The 16,246-nt window shown below is 37.8% G+C and overlaps 2 protein-coding genes across 11 annotated transcripts in view; one reads left to right on the forward strand and one right to left on the reverse strand.

Moving 5' to 3' along the window:
* The window catches only part of SNAP23 (synaptosome associated protein 23), a 44,905-nt gene extending 32,404 nt beyond the window's left edge, over positions 1-12,501 (forward strand). For 4 of the 8 annotated variants that reach the window (XM_042253033.2, XM_042253034.2, XM_012181287.5 and 1 more), the window contains 3 exons: positions 3,768-3,926; positions 4,922-5,066; positions 6,413-12,501. In XM_042253033.2, the coding sequence (XP_042108967.1) occupies positions 3,768-3,926; positions 4,922-5,066; positions 6,413-6,478 (370 nt within the window). In that variant the 3' untranslated portion in view covers positions 6,479-12,501. Of the gene's footprint in view, positions 1-3,767; positions 3,927-4,921 lie in introns of all 8 variants that reach the window. The other 4 variants (XM_060419134.1, XM_060419136.1, XM_060419133.1 and 1 more) reach the window with 1 other exon arrangement.
* Positions 10,189-16,239, reverse strand: LRRC57 (leucine rich repeat containing 57). Of its 3 annotated transcripts, none has more exons than XM_012181286.3 (6): positions 16,145-16,239; positions 15,793-15,898; positions 15,549-15,687; positions 14,613-14,881; positions 12,225-12,410; positions 10,189-11,768 (listed from the first exon to the last, which is right to left on the reverse strand). In XM_012181286.3, the coding sequence occupies exons 2-6, from the start codon at positions 15,874-15,876 to the stop codon at positions 11,727-11,729; spliced, it is 720 nt and encodes a 239-aa protein (XP_012036676.1). In that variant the 5' UTR covers positions 15,877-15,898; positions 16,145-16,239; the 3' UTR covers positions 10,189-11,726. The 3 variants fall into 3 exon arrangements, with proteins under 3 accessions (XP_012036676.1, XP_004010534.3, XP_004010533.1); XM_004010485.5 differs by having other exon boundaries at positions 16,138-16,239; XM_004010484.5 differs by having other exon boundaries at positions 15,994-16,239.
* Between the last annotated feature and the right edge of the window lie 7 nt (positions 16,240-16,246).

Here is a 16,246-nt window from a genome sequence, read left to right on the forward strand (position 1 = left end):
TAGATGGGAGTTCTTACTTACATTAAAATCTACCACAAATTTGCTTAAGCATTTTATTATGAAATCTAATTTTTTTCCCGGAGGGGCTGTTAATTTTGTTATGCAGAAGAGTTTTGTTGCAAATCAGAACAATTTCTTTCTTACTGTAGACCAGAAACAACCCTGGCCCCATTATCTTTTTATATAGCTATATTCCAGTTACTTTCAGCTGGTTGTAGATCTCAAAGCTCAGGAATGGTAATGGGTGAGAAGAATAAACATGCCAGTTGGTAATTTGTGCACTTAAAGCAATGAACTTTTAAACTAAGGATCAGATTGAGGTTGAAATGAAAGAACAAAAATATGTCTAAAATATATACATATATTTTTCTAATGCTTACAGAATAATTTTACATCAATTATCAATAGCTCTGTGAATTAATAAATATTGTTATTAGTTTTATATATAAGAAAAAGATGCTCAGAGATGGAAGTTTGCATGAGACTCTATAGCTACTGAATGACAGGTCTGGGATTAGAATTCAAGTCAGTTCAGTTCAGTTCAGTTGCTCAGTCGTGTCCAGCTCTTTGCGACCCCATTAATTGCAGCACGCCAGGCCTCCCTGTCCATCACCAACTCCCGGAGTTCACCCAAACTCAAGTCCATCGAGTTGGTGATGCCATCCAGCCATCTCATCCTCTGTCATCCCCTTCTCCTCCTGCCCCCAATCCCTCCCAGCATCAGAGTCTTTTCTAGTGAGTCAACTGTTCGCATGAGGTGGCCAAAGTATTGGAGTTTCAGCTTCAGCATCAGTCCTTCCAAAGAACACCCAGGACTGATCTCCTTTAGGATGGACTGGTTGGATCTCCTTGCAGTCCAAGGGACTCTCAAGAGTCTTCTCCAACACCACAGTTCAGAAGCATCAGTTCTTCGGCACTCAGCTTTCTTCACAGTCCAACTCTCACATCCATACATGACCACTGGAAAAACCATAGCCTTGACTAGACAGACCTTTGTTGGCAAAGTAATGTCTCTGCTTTTGAATATGCTATCTAGGTTGGTCATAACTTTCCTTCCAAGGAGCAAGCGTCTTTTAATTTCATGGCTGCAATCACCATCTGTGGTGATTTTGGAGGCCCCCCCCGCCAAATAAAATCTGACTGTTTCCGCTGTTTCCCCATCTATTTCCCATGAAGTGATGGGACCAGATGCCATGATCTTAGTTGTCTGAATGTTGAGCTTAAGCCAACTTTTTCACTCTCCTCTTTCACTTTCATCAAGAGGCTTTTTAGTTCCTCCAATTTACTATAAATCTTGTGGCTTAGAAAAATCCTTGTGTATACATTTGCTTCCTCCAGATTAATTCCTCAGTGTCCCAGTACATAGAAATACTAAGGTAGACTACCAGAGTAATTTAAAATATTCCTTCTGCAACAGATTGGAAGTCTCTTAGTGTTTATCTTCCCTGGTTGGGCAGCTAAGTGACCTATTGAATTTAAATAAATCCATAGTGACAATAGAAGATTCCTTGGCTCCACCTCATACAAACTGAAATAGAATCTTCAGAATGTAGCCTATTTACCTGTGTTTTCAAAATCATCCAGTTCACTTTGGTGCTCAGTCAAGTTTGGGAAATAGTACCTTTTAAGGCACTTAAGACCTTTTGAAGGAAGGCAAATTAATTAAATCATTATTGTTTTTATTAGATACACAGCTGCCTGACAGTGCCCTCAAAAACAGGTATCTTTTAGGGTTTTACAAATCAGTGGGAGAAACTCCATGGTAACAGCATGTGGCAGGATCTTAAGCAAGCCTTATTACCTGGAATACAGGTGCTGAAAAGGGATGATGATATGCCATCAACAACATATAAAGATCACTGCTTTGTAAACATACAGAACATGTCATAAATGCTTAAAGAAAGCAGTATAGCTTTTTTTCCCAATCCATTTGAAAATAAATATGAAAATTCAGTTGAAGTCAGCTTTTTGCACCTTTTCCCTTTGATATTTGAAGAATATCTTCAAAGATCCAGTCCTCTTAAGAAGGAAGAGTTTGATAACCAGTCTGATTTTGTTTTAAATTATGCTTTTATTGAACCTTTCATAATATTATATTAAAACAATCTGTTTGTACTTTATGCCCCTTATATCTAATTGAAGGAAGAACTCTCAGAAGTTGAAGGAATTTCAAATATCATTTTTTTGAAGGTTGAGGAGGTTGGAACTCATGCATATCTTTTGTTAGACCAAGAGCCCACAAATCCTGTCCCAGTCCAGTGCTTATGTGCTAAGACTCTCCGAAGCACAGTGTCTTATTCTTTAGTGACAGTTTGAATTCCAGCCCTCATTATTTAACCTGTTTTACAATATGATATCCTAGTAAGAGTCCCACTTATATTATTTCTATTAATGTTTCTGGTTAACTTTCTGATAAACCTATATCCTGTTTATTTTGCTTAGTTACTATTACACTGCTTTAGAATTTTGCCTGAGAATTTAGATAACATGTATCTTGTTAACAAAGAATACATGTAAATGGGTTTTATACTGAACAGAAATTATATATAAATATTCATTTAAATAATTTGTATCCCCCCCCTTGTTCCAGGAAGGATTTAACATGGCTTATTACTAACCAAATAGATTGATTAATTAAACATATAGTACCCTTTCTTTAGCACTAATGATTAAGGTCTAAGATCCAGTTCTTGGTTTGCCAAAAATGAATTCTCACATGATCCTATTAAGGAAGGACCCACTACTTTCCTAAAATCTTTCTGTTTTTGCAATTTCAAAACTTCCTCATTAATGTATCATGGAATAAATCAGAAACCAACATATCCATATACTGCTTTTTGTTTATAGAAAAGAAGAATCTAAAATTGTGTGAGTGGAAACTTTACATAGCCAAATAATCAGTAAAAAAAGTTTTGTGTTTTTTGTAATAGCCACTTAAAAGTCATTTTACCGGGTTCCTTTTCTTGCCATTTATACCAATTTAAGTAGCAAATTCCATGGTAAAATTCTGACTTTGGCTAATTTTTGGTTATATCAGTTAATCTAAAGCATATACTTTTACTTTTAAGAGGTTTGGATCTAGGATCAATTTTTATTAAGGTGGATAAGTAAACGCTTAAATGAAAAAGCCCTAAACCAAAGGAGACAACTGTGACTGGTAACAGTGTGGCCAAGTTACTCATTCATTATCTGTTCAATTTGGAAATAATTCGTGCCTTTCTTCATGATGTTTGTTAAGAAAACTTTTTTTTTTTTTAAGAATTTAATGTTAACAATTCTAAATTTAAAAAATGGGTCAGGTGGAACTATTACAGTCTAAGTAAGTGGGCAGCTGAGGTCTAAGTACTGCCCATTCTCTCTCTTTCATCCCTCATCAACCTCTGAGATGCTTCTAAGAAACCCTTAAGGCATCCCAGAACATCTTTCCTAATTTATTTCTAGTGTCCTTTAACCTTTTTTCTGGAGAGTGTCAGAGGCTAGGGGAACCTGAAGAATCAAATAATTACATTTTGCTACTTAATAACTCCTCAGTGAAGAGTTGGTAAAAGTATTTTAACCTTCAAAAATTTATTTTTAATGTTGGTGGGCTTACACAGTTCATCTTTTTTCTCCCCTAGATTGTGATGGAGCATGGTATAGATAATCTAGATCTAGCTGCATGTAACTTTTATGCTAAGGGTGCTACGACATCCCCAAGGTAACAAGCACTTATGATGATATTTCTCCCTCTCCTTTTTCGTATCTCTACGCTCCTGACTCTTACATAGGACAAAGAACTTTGAGTCTAGTAAAGCCTATAAAGCAACATGGGGTGATGGTGGAGACAACTCTCCTAGCAATATAGTATCTAAGCAGCCAGGCCGAGTGACAAATGGTCAGCCTCAACAAGCGACTGCAGGAGCAGCCAGCGGGGGATACATTAAACGGTATGCTAGCTCTTCCCAATATTTTTACCCTTTTCCTGAAGGAATGTCTCTCTCTGGAGGTTGGGTGTATTTATCTATGAACTGTAACTTATCAGTTAGAAATAGCATTTATTCTTTTTTGGAGGGGGGGTGATAGTTGGTTTTTTCATGGTCTTTTTTTTTTTGGCTGCAAAGCATGTGGGATCTTAGTTCCCCAACCAGGGATTGAACCTGGGCCCCCTGCAGTGGAATCTCTGAGCTCTAACCACTGGACCATCAGGGAATTCCCTTATTCCATTTTAAAATTTGCCTTCTGACAAAATGGTGACTGGGATTATTGACCTTAAATGATGGATTAACTTTTCTTTATAAAGTACTTTACAAATTATTCAGGTAGTCATGTTTTATTTCTGTAAATAAGATGTGATTAAAATGTATCATTTAGAGTAGGAGTTGGCCAGATCCCTGTAAGGATATCCCTGTAAAGGGTCAGATAGTAAATATTTCAGGTTTTCCAAGCCATAGAGTCTGAGTCATAACTACTCAATTCTGTTGTAGGATAAAATCAGGTAATGGGCCACATTTGACTTTGAGCCAGAATTTTACAACCCTATTTTTAGAGCAGTGGTTCTTTAGACTTAAGTATGTAACAGAATCATCTGGGAGGTTTAGTGAAACAGACTGCTGGGGTCCCTTCGGGAGATCTGGAGTAGTCTAAGAATTGGCATATTTTCATATCTAACAAGTTCCCAGGTTATGCTGGGAATTACACTTTGAAAAACCTCTATTCTTAAGTCATTTCTTCATCTTCTGTTAAATGGCTTTAAGACATTGTTATCTCTTGAATCAGCCTTTCCATTTTCACTATAGAATGTTTCCCAAGAATGGTAACCTGCATCTGTTTGGGTCTAACAGGTTGCTGCTGTCAATTTGTTTATTTTTACAAAAACTAAATCCAGACTCAGTCCATGTATAATTCACCCAAAAGTACTGAATTAAGTGTCTTTTTGTAATAGTATAACAAATGATGCCAGGGAAGATGAAATGGAAGAGAACCTGACTCAAGTGGGCAGTATCCTAGGAAACCTAAAAAACATGGCTCTGGACATGGGCAATGAGATTGAAGCTCAAAACCGACAAATAGATCGCATCACAGAAAAGGTAAGAGCCTTCTTACTGCCACAGGAAAATGGCAGTATGTACAGTGCCTTTGTGCCAAACGACATCGAGTACAGTGTTCAGTAATAGACATCTGTGCTGTGTACTCTCAGGGAGAACAACAAGGATAAGATTCTGTCCCCACCGGCCTTACAGTTTTGATGAATTTCTAACATGTTGAAAAACAACAGTCAGGTCCTCCTGTCTCTTACTTAGTTGGTTCATTTTATTTTCTGTTAAAATTTTTATTTTGCCTGAGCTAAGTAGTTCTGTTGAACTACTAAGCAACTAAAATAACTTTATTGTTGGTTCATTTTGAAACCAAGACCTTGGGATCAACTGGTTTTATTTAAAATTCATGAAAATTAAATTTATTAAGAATAATAAAATTTCACCCATGAAACTCACAATCTCTTCTAACCTCTCTGTGAGCTGTCAGGGTGTTTTGTTTGCTGTCTTTCCCCTGAATGAGCGAGTTAGCTTTTGGAATTTTATTGTGTTAGCTAATAACAAATTAGTAAATTCCCGAATCCTCATCTCATGAGTCAGTAGGTAACAATCAGTTCTGCGGAATGGTTCTTGTAGGGTGGATACACAAAAACAAGAGAGAGTCCTGTGAACAGCAAAAAAAGTGTGGTTGCTATTTTTTACTCCATATGAGCTAAAAGATGCTGAAATTAAACCATGTTCAGTGTTTGGTAGTGTCACAACTTCTTGTTACTTCATTAAAATCTCAGTATACTTTAAAGACTGGGGTTTCTCTGTGGAATAATTTATGATGGGTTTCACTCAGGCAAAGAGTGGTTCATCAGATATTTTCAATGCTGTTACGTGGGTGTAGGCTACATATTACCCATCGTTTTCATTTACAGATTGATGTGGATGGCAGTACATTTGTTCCAGAGATCTTGGGGTATATTATTTCAGTCTCTGGGTTAGATCTAGGGTAACGCCAGATGAGATTTCTATGGTTTGGCTCAGGGGACTCCCACAGGATCCAGACCTATAGCAGAGAAGAGTATTCTTATATTTTCATTGCATCTAAATGCAATTGACTGTAAGATGCATCTTAGTTTCAGACACGTTAAACTGTGAAGAAAGATGTTACAGAACTCACGAAATATTAACATGTTCTTCTGTTATATCTTTGTCGTGTTTATACACCCACGGTTTTTCAGATGCATTTGATATTCTGTCACTTCTTGCCCAAAATGAGTTTTGTAATGTGACTTTGACTATTTCCTGAATTTTCTCAGTATGTCAGTTACTCTCAGTATATGAAATTTAATGCTTATTAGAGCAACTTAACCTTGTCAAATAATACTGGTATCTTTTTCTTTTTTTTCCAGGCTGATACCAACAAAGATCGTATTGACAATGCCAATGCCAGAGCAAAGAAACTCATTGACAGCTAAAGCTACTGCTATACTTCTTTATCATTTATTTACTTCCTTAGCTCCTCCTTCAAAGTCATCACCTTTCAAGAGTTTGAAATTTTGGTTCCACACTCTTCTAATCAGGAGGTGTGGAAGAAGATCTAGGAGTAACAGTCCCCAATTTAAAAAAAAATTTTCTCATTTTCCCTTGAGGGTATTCTTAGTCTTCCTTCTAGCATTTTCTTTCTCAGTCCATACAGTTAGGTTGATTTTCATACATCGTTTATAGTTTTATTTTTCATCCTCTCTGTTTACTTTAGCAGGTTCTTCTGCTTTCAAAATTTGGAAGCATTGCCAAAGACAGCCACGTGAAAGGAAGCTGGAGGCAGTAGGGGCAAGCACAGGAGGGGAGGCAAGAGATAAGAGGTTGTTACCTCAGTAAAACCTACAGACCCTAAAGCCAAAAGTGGCATAACCACAGTGAATATCTAGTAGGGTTTAATTTTTATTTTAAGTTGCAGTTATTGCCAGTTTAGGCCAGTGTTTGGTTTTGGAGCCCGGGTACACAATGTTTTTGTTATGCATCACAACTTTGCAACCTCTGCTCCAAAAAAGAACAGAATGAGCTTTTTTAAAGTAAGCTTAATTTCTGAACTCTTGGTGATTCACTTGTACATAGATTCTATGATCCATTTCATATTGCACATATAGGAACACATGGTATAAATGAGTAGCTTTATTTTCATATTATTAATAGTATCATGGTCCCATTACAGGCCTATTAACCTCATAAATTTGTCATTAGTCTTTGAGGAAAAAATGTGTAAATATGAATGTATAACATGAGAATTTCTCTCTACAGCAGGGCTTAAAATTTTTTGGAAAAGTTTGACAAAGTGTATCACATGAATTCAGATTTACCTCAATGCCACAAATTATGTTTAGATAGGAAAAAAAACTTATTTTGATCTCAGGTAGAAAACAGTTAGATTGCTTTGAGTTTTATGTAGTTTTAAACTTTTTTTAAACTAGAATTTATTCTGTTTAAATAATTTAGAAGATTATGCCTTTGGTTTACTTATTGATGATTGCACTATCATTCTCTTGTACTCAACTTCCAGAATCACATTTGTTTATGTGTTATAAGAATCTTACTGGTATTTGTCACTTTTATTTAAAAACTAGCTTCTGCACACTTCAAGGCTATTAATGTCGATTGGTTTGACAAATAACTACTGTTTGATCCTTACAATTAAATTTTGTAACTAATGGAATTGTTTTTTCAAATAGGTAATATGCTTCTGTGACTGCTTTGGGGGGATGGGAAGCCGTAATTTTGTCAGCTTTAATTTGACAAACTGAATAAAGCAAAGGTCCATAAATCAAATGGCACTGCCACAAAGAGCTGACTTAGCACCCTTCCCACACTTACTGGCAATATAGGACTTCCGCATCTGTGATTTGTCTTGAGGTTCATTTTAATCATTACTAGTCTTTTATTCATTTGATCTTAAATATACAAGCGACTGAAAGTGTTGTGGGTGAATACCATAGCCTACTTCTTGGAGGAGATAGTTAACATGGGAAACTTTCAAAGGCTGAAAGGAAAATATTTAAAGCAAGATTTTAATTAGGCCTTCAGAAATGCCACATGCTGAAAAGAATAGTTTGGCAAGTGGTAGTAAATGTGTAAAGTAAGAAGGTATAAAACACTGTAGGCTGTTCTTTACATAAATGCCCTTCCTAAAAGCATTAAAAAAAATTTTTTTAATGCTATTACAGCCAAAGGAAATTGTTCTGAAGATACCAATATGCTGTTCCAACAGTATATAATTGGTTAGAAGTGTAAGCTAAGGCTCCAGATTGCCTGGATTTATGCTGTAGCTCTGCCACTTGCTGGCTGAGTGACTGTAAAACCATTTCTGTGCCTCCATCTCCTTGTGTATAAGGAGGGATTAATGATTTCTACCTCAGAGCATTGCTGGGAAGACTCAGTGTGTAATGCATGTAAAGCACTTAGAGCATTGCCCAACAAATGTAGGAGCTTATTTCATTAGACTGCTGATAGCCGCTGTTCTGTCTAGAGTGGAGCTCTTTTTGGGTCAAGGACCTCTTTGTGAATCTGATGAAAGATAACACAACCTGTCTCTCCAGAGGAATAGACACACAAGCATACACATGTGAATCAGGAATAAATGGGTCTTGAAAGCCTATCCGTGGATCCAAGATGACATACATTTCCAAAGCTTCTGCTACTGAGAAGAAAGGAATGAGAACCTAGAAATCAGGCTCATAATACACTAGGAATAGAAGCTGTTGACCTGACGTTTTCTCCTGTAATAGTCTGGAAACTTGTTTCTATTACTTTTGAAAGGTAGTAACTGAGATGGTTAGCACAAGCTCTGGAGTCTGACCATCTGGGTTCAAGTTTTGGTTCATTTACTAGTTTTGTGACCTTGAGCATAAGACTGACCCATAATGAAGGAGTTAAACGGTATCCTCCAGTGAACTTAATTTTTTGTTTAATGGTTAGCCTCCTCTTCAGGTTTCTAGTCTTCTAATGACAGTGATCTTTATCCCCTATAGTTGTGCCGGTTTTTTTCCTTCCTTCACACTTTTAATTCACTCTTCATTACCACATTTCAACTCTTGTATGTATTATGAATCTCCCCATAATTTTAACTTCAGCTTCCCAGACATCTGATACTCAACTGCACTCAGAATTATTTTCATTAAATGCTATTCTTTAGCATTTAAAGGGAATAACCTAACTCTTACTAAAATTCTAAGTTATTTCAATTACATTTCTAATCATATTTATAGTTCTCAGACTGATAATCAGGTTCCTTATTCTCTATTCATTTGTTTTTCATTCTAACATAGTTTGCTCCAAGCCTTCTGTTTCTGTTTTACACTTGAAATAAAAAGTACCAGTCATTGAGTGCTTACTCTGTCAATAGACACTATGCTAAATGCTTTTATGTATCTTTTCACCAAGTCCTTATAACACACCTGAGAGGTAGGAGGTATTCCCATATTACAAATAAGAGTAAATTGCTCAAATTCATAAAGCATGTAAATGATGGACTTTGGATTCAAAGCAGGATCTTTCTGACTCTGAGGCTCATGTTCTTACTCAATATACTACACTGACTTCTAACTGAGCTCTAAAAGAACTTGGGTGACTTAGAACTGTTGGCCACTAGAATCCCAGCCTCCAGACCATAAGTCAGCCTACTTTATTAACTTATATTTAAGTCTAAATACTTGTGTACTATATCTTTGGGCATATTACCTTTAGTCCTTGCCCTCAAGTAGCCCAATCTAGCAAGAGACAGATGAATATAGAATCTGAGAAGTGCTACCATGACAGATGGAGCGGTTAATTCGGCTTAGACTTCTAAGGAGGGGGCTTAGACTTCTAAGGAGGGGGCTTAGACTTCTAAGGAGGAGGCTTAGACATAGAGAAGGAACATGTTAGTAAGAGAGGGCATTCCTGACTGAGCAAACAAGTAAAGACAAAGGAGAGAGACACTGCACTGTGGGTTTAATGAGAATAACCTGGGAAGACTGGGCAGGCAAATGAGAGCGAAGAGAGAATATCTGGCTGGGTCCAGGTAGTGAAAGCAGTCACAAGAGGACCCCATTAATAATTAAATGTTTGGAGACATTTAAGTTGTTTAATTTATAAGTTCTGATTTATTAGATAAGTACTGATAAAATATTTAGAGAAATGTTCAGTAGATCAGTAAGATTAAGCGTTAAAGTTTATTTAAAAAATTAATGATGATAAACGGGCACCCCCATCCCTCCCCTAGTTGAGAAACAGAATGACATGGGGAAAAGAGAACCCCTAGACCAGATTTAAGGTCACAGAGACTTTCCTCATATAAACACTAGGTTCTTGTGATCTCATGACTTAATGGTTAAACTAGGTTTGTAAAATGAGAACTAACTATACATGGTAAATAACAGCCCCTTGGCTAAGACAAAACTTCAGAAAACAGTGGAAGCTTTCTAAATGTTCATGTCAATAGCAGTCTGACATTATTTACTTTTATACCTTTAGTTTCTCTAAATAAGCATGGTTCCAGTACCACAAAAATATTTATCAGTCACATGAAAGCATTTCAGTACTCTTGCAACCTGAACAAGAAGATGAAATATTTCTCCCTAATCAGTTTCCTTTTTTGCTTTTAATTTTTGGCTGCATTGTGTGACATGTGGGTTCCTAGTTCCCTGCCCAGTATCAAACCCATGCTTCCTGCAGTGGAAGCACGGAATCTTTAACCATTGGACTCCCAGGAAAGTCCCATTAATTAGTTATTTTCAAAAGGCCATTTACAGGTTAAAGTTCCCCTGTCTTCTCCCTTTAAAGGATTAACCTTTCTTCCAGCCATAGTTATTTAAAAAATCTTTATTTAGTATATTCTCTTCTTCAGAGAATAAATTTGATAAACATAAGTTGTAAAATATTGTAGCAGTAGTTTTTTGATAGGTAATTTGATTATTAATAGTTATAAATACAAAAAGATTACCAGAAATAAGACATTATTTCTCATAAAACTTCAGGAAAAACTTGATTATTAAAACCCTTGTATCTTACAAGTTTTGCATATACAGTTTCAGCTCTTCTCAATAAGGCACCTGCAATAGTTAAAAAAAAAAAATTGCTACTGCAGCCTTGCGGAACACCTCTTAGTGTTGTGTTGTTTCTCTGGCAAAGTACATTGTTAATCAAGAGTCATATATTTACAAACATCCTAAATTCTAAGAATAAATACTTGGAGGGACTGGAATAAAATCATAAATCCTCAGATTAACCATAGTGGCCTCTCATGAATTACCTGAATTTCATAAAAACATGAAGTGTTAACACAGAGGTGGAATGGCAACTGATTTTATGAAAGCTCACACATTGAAACACATGAAATTTCAAGCTGTTGTGTGGAGCTATTCTGGTACCAGGCAGCATCCCCTCACTGTATACATAGCAACTAGCTACTGGGTTTCTTAAAGCCAAAGTAGTGATGGTTTTGAAAATCAATCAATTGTCCTTTGCCCTATCCATGACTCAAAATGGAGGACGCTTCCTGTCTCTTGATTCCTTTTAGCTTATTTAAGATGAGCCCTGGAAAGGAAAACAATCACTGCGTGAAATGTGGCCTCCTGGAGTATCATCTTCTTACAGCAGATACCCTTGACGACAACAGGAGCCTTTCAGTCAGCCAGATTGCAACAGGTTCCAAGTCAGTGTACTCTGTAGTTCCCATGCTCCTGGAGGACATCATGCAAATTTCTTCTTGGTAGCTGTGAACCTCTCCATGTACTAAAAATCATGAAAGAATTATGCATTACTATGCCTGAGACGGTAATTATTGGTTATTTAGGATTTTGTTTTTTTAATGGTTATTTAGGACTTGATGATTCTTTTTTCTTTAGGTTTTTATAGTTCTTCATTTCCTACAAAATCTACTTATTTTAGATGGAGATTTAAAGCACATGGTTTTATGGAGTTTTTTCCTCCTTATATCCTAGTAGGAAACCTATCAAAAGGTAAAGATGCTTTACAATAAGCTGTTTAGAGAATAAAAAAAAAATCACCTTGGAACAATACCATTTGGCTGATTCTCAGAACCCACCTCCATATTGGGAACAAATCCTACTGACATAAACAAGATTATACTGTACATACATCCTGCATCTGTAAACATTTATGTGGGTTACTTCACCTTTCTATTCTCTGGAACAGGAACTAGAAATGCAGAAGTACAATAATACATACCTTATCATAGCCTTCCAGTTCTCGAAGTTTCTTAATTTCAAAAAGGTTGCCTTCCACAGCAAGCAGACAGATCTGCGAATCACTGAGGATGCTCTGTGGAAGCATACTGAGCTCAAGACAGTTCTCCTCCAGACGAAGAACTTTAAGACGAGGACAAGAAGATATCTTCACTGAGATCTGAGATATCTATTGAACAACAGTTTTTTAAAAAGGATAATAAGAAAAAGTACAAGCACTATAGTGATTATTTTTTACTAAATTAAAAATCTTTACTTGACTATTTGTCCTAGTTCTTTCTTTTACCACCCCCATTTTCTCACTACCCACTCATTCCAGAAGCCTCTTGTGTTACCCAGCTTCTGTTACTACTCCTCCAGTTTTTTTTTGGGAAAAACTTTTGAAGGTCACCAGTGGCTTTTTTTTTTGGAGAAGGAAATGGCAGCCCATTCCTGTATTCTTGCCTGGAAAATCCCATAGACAGAGAAGCCTGGTGGGCCCCAGTCCATGGGGTCACAAAGAGTTGGACATGACTTAGTGACTAACACAACACACAAGTGGTTTTTTGGAAACAAAACTGATAATAAAAGCACTGTTCATTATAGAAAATTTGAGAATCACGAGTTTAAAGAAAACAGCTACCTATAATCCATCACTGTAAACATTTTGGTAAATTTACTGCCAATCTTTTATGTGTACATAGATGCCAACCACTTTTCTGCCAAAGTCAAGGATTCACTGACCTCATTCCCTGTTGCAGTTGACTGTGCTGTCTATCCTTTCCTTGAAACTCCCTCTTATACATACTAAGTGCTGTGGGGTTTGTTTTTTTTTTTTCCTATTTTTTGAATTATTCCGGATTTTTGGCTTCCCTTCTTGTTTCTATGGGCATTTTCCAAGCAGCAGTCCCTAGTACTTAATATTTGATTTTTCTAAACTTTATCCTAGGAAAGCCTGTTCATCCTTAAAGCTATCCCTTCTGTTAAACTATGTATCAACATTCATTTCTGCTCACCTGTATTTCCTTTCCTGTGTCTCTGATTTTCAATAAAATAACTTCGGATGCTTCACCATCGTGCCCATTCCCAAGAGCACCACTCTTCTTTTAACTCTTGAGTGCAATACCAAGCAGTTATCCTTGACTTACTCACCTCTTCTGCCCTTTAAATGTGCCAAGTCACCTAGTTATAGTTACTTAGCCCAGTAATCATCTCAGACCTCCACTGGGACCTAGTTAAAACTCAAATTCTCAGGCCCTACCCCAGAACTACAAAATCAGAAGCAATGAGTATGGGGGCCCCATGATCTCTTAACTAGCTGTCCAGGTTATTCTAATGCACACTAAAACCTGAGAACCATTGATTTGACGGAGCATAGGAATGTAGAGCAGGTGTTCAACTTGCTTAGCCAATTTTTTCTCCAAATATTCAGAATGTTTTCCCTAAAAGCTCAAGAACATAAAATAACTACTTTAAGGAAAAGATAAGACCAGGCCCCTCAAAGACTGAATATCATCCTAAAGGTCAATACAATCTAGAATAGTTTTGAAGAATAAAACTTAACTGCGATCTTTGGAATGTCCTACATCTCTATGCTGTCCAATACAGTAGCCACTAGTCACATATGGTTACTGAGCTATTGAAATATGGCTAGTGCAGCTGAAGAAATGAATTTTTTTTAAGTTTAAATGAATTTTAATGGCTATGTAGCTACTGGCTACTGCAATGGACTATGCAGATTTAGAAGCACAGACTAGAAAACCAAAGACGACCTGGTCTCACCGTGATTATTTCATCATTTGTGCTTTATTTCTAGATCAGATATTGTTTCTCCAGTCAGATACATGTTAACCAAAGAGCTTCTGAAGTTAAACAACTTTCAAATACTACAATTAAAGCTATCCAACAAAGAAATGAGTGATCTACAGAAATCTATCACTGATGGTTTTTCAGCAAAAGCAGGATACACTTGACAGGCCAAAGAAAAATGAATGACCCCTGATGTCCAACTCTGAGAACTTAGGAGTTTAAGCCTCTTTTCTACTCTATCTTCCTGACATAGTTCCTAGATAGTTCCCTGACATAGTTGCTAGATAATCAGAGGTATTTGAGGACTACCTGAAGAACTCGTTTCCTGAGACAGGTTTCAGTTTGGATATTACCTCCCATTATCTATCTCACCCTCCAAAGAACACCTACACAACAAACACATCCAGTGTCTCAACTAACTGCATGGTATGTTGGGCTTTGAAATTAGTCCAGTCCATAGAATGTATCTCTCTTCTAACCTCTGATAACCCCTCCATGAATATAGTGTAGAGAACAATTGGTTATTCAGGAGACCGCAAACCAACATAACACACTGTAGAAAAAAAATTGTTAAGCTCTAGACCTGGTTCTGGTTGAGGTTGAGTTCAATGACCTGCAGCTCCCCGACTATATCAGGTATGCTCCGAATCTGGTTCTTGGAGAGATCCACTACATCCAGGTGCCGTAGGCTACACAGCTGCGATGGCAGAGCTCTCAGCTGGTTCCCAGAGAGGCTCAGGGTCTTAAGGGCAGATAGTTGCCCAAAAGTAGATGGCAACTCTCTCAATTGATTGTTGTTTAGGCTTAGTGTCTCCAGTTTCTTCAGATTGCATAACTCGTCAGGAAGAGCAGCTAGCAAAGAAAAATGTAAAACCTGAATCTGATACAGCTGAAAAACACCTTTGATGAAGTTTTAAAAAAAAACTATATGGCAGTCTGTTATGCCTCTTGTTAAATATACATAGGCTTTTCACATGTTGCCCCATTTTTAAGTATTGCATCTTTACCAACATAGTCTGCAGAAGGTGAGGGTGCCATCAAAATGCAGGAAAACATTATGTTTATAATGGGCTCCTTTTGTGAAGAAGCCACTGCACAATCCCACAGCAGTTTTGTGGGATTGGAAGGCCCTCTCCTTCCCATACCATCTGTCTTTCCAAATTAGCAGCAAAATTAACTCTGTTTACAGTACACGCCAAAGATAGTCCCTTTCAAGTCCAAATTAACTTCCTATCAATCATTACCCCACCAGAGGAGGCTTATAGGTGTAATTCTAAGAGACAGAACGCCTCGAGGATTCTGCCATTCTCCAGCCTCTGTAGTTCCCTGAAGCTTGTAAGAAACCCCCCCAAAAAACAAACAAAAAACCCCACCTTTTTTTGTTGTTGTTAGATTCTGATACATTTACTTGAATACCAGTTTAATAACATTATAATTATACTCCAAATTCTATTCCAAGAGAAAAACCACCCTTCTTAAAGCCGATCACTAGCAAAACTCCCAGGAGCAAAGGCCATACTTAATTTGTTATTGTTCAAGGAGAGGCTCTTCAGCAGAGTAAACTTCCCTATGATCACAGGCGGCAGATTCTCGATCTTGTTGTTGGACAAGTCGATGGTCCTGAGATTGCTTGTCAGCTTCTGCAACTCTGAGGGGAACTGAAGAAAGAGGTTCTCAGAGCAGAGAAGCGCTTATCTATTAACCTCACCGCCCGCGATCCCTCTCCCTTTACACTCCTTGGTCGGATCCCTCCCAGGTCTCACCTCGGTCAACCCACGGTCCTTAAGTTGAAAGACACCAGTCTTCTGCGCGGTTTCCACATGAGCGCGGAGGGCACTATTTCCCATCCTAACTCCAAGGCTCAGGTCCCTGCGGGAAGGAAGCGCAGCTGTTACCACTAGGTTCTAGCCGGCACCCAGCTACCGCGTCGGCCTCCCGGCTGCGTCTCAATCCCCAGCTGTCACCTCCTGCCGATCCCGGGATCTTGGAGGCCAGCTTAAGAGTGGCAAGAAAGAAAGAGAAGAACGCCAGGCCCTGTCGATTTTGCAGCTGATCTGAGGCGAGACGCTGCTAGGAGTTGAGGGAAGATCAGGGATCCCCGAACTCGCCTCGTACCGCTCAGCTCACGGCAGGTTCGGCAGGGGAAGACCCGGGATCGGCGCTCACTGGGATGCGCTGCCCAGGCTTCCGCACGGGCGGAAACGCCCTGTGACGTCA

The sequence above is a fragment of the Ovis aries genome, chromosome 7 (genome assembly GCF_016772045.2).
Source record: "Ovis aries strain OAR_USU_Benz2616 breed Rambouillet chromosome 7, ARS-UI_Ramb_v3.0, whole genome shotgun sequence".
Lineage (NCBI taxonomy): Eukaryota > Metazoa > Chordata > Mammalia > Artiodactyla > Bovidae > Ovis > Ovis aries.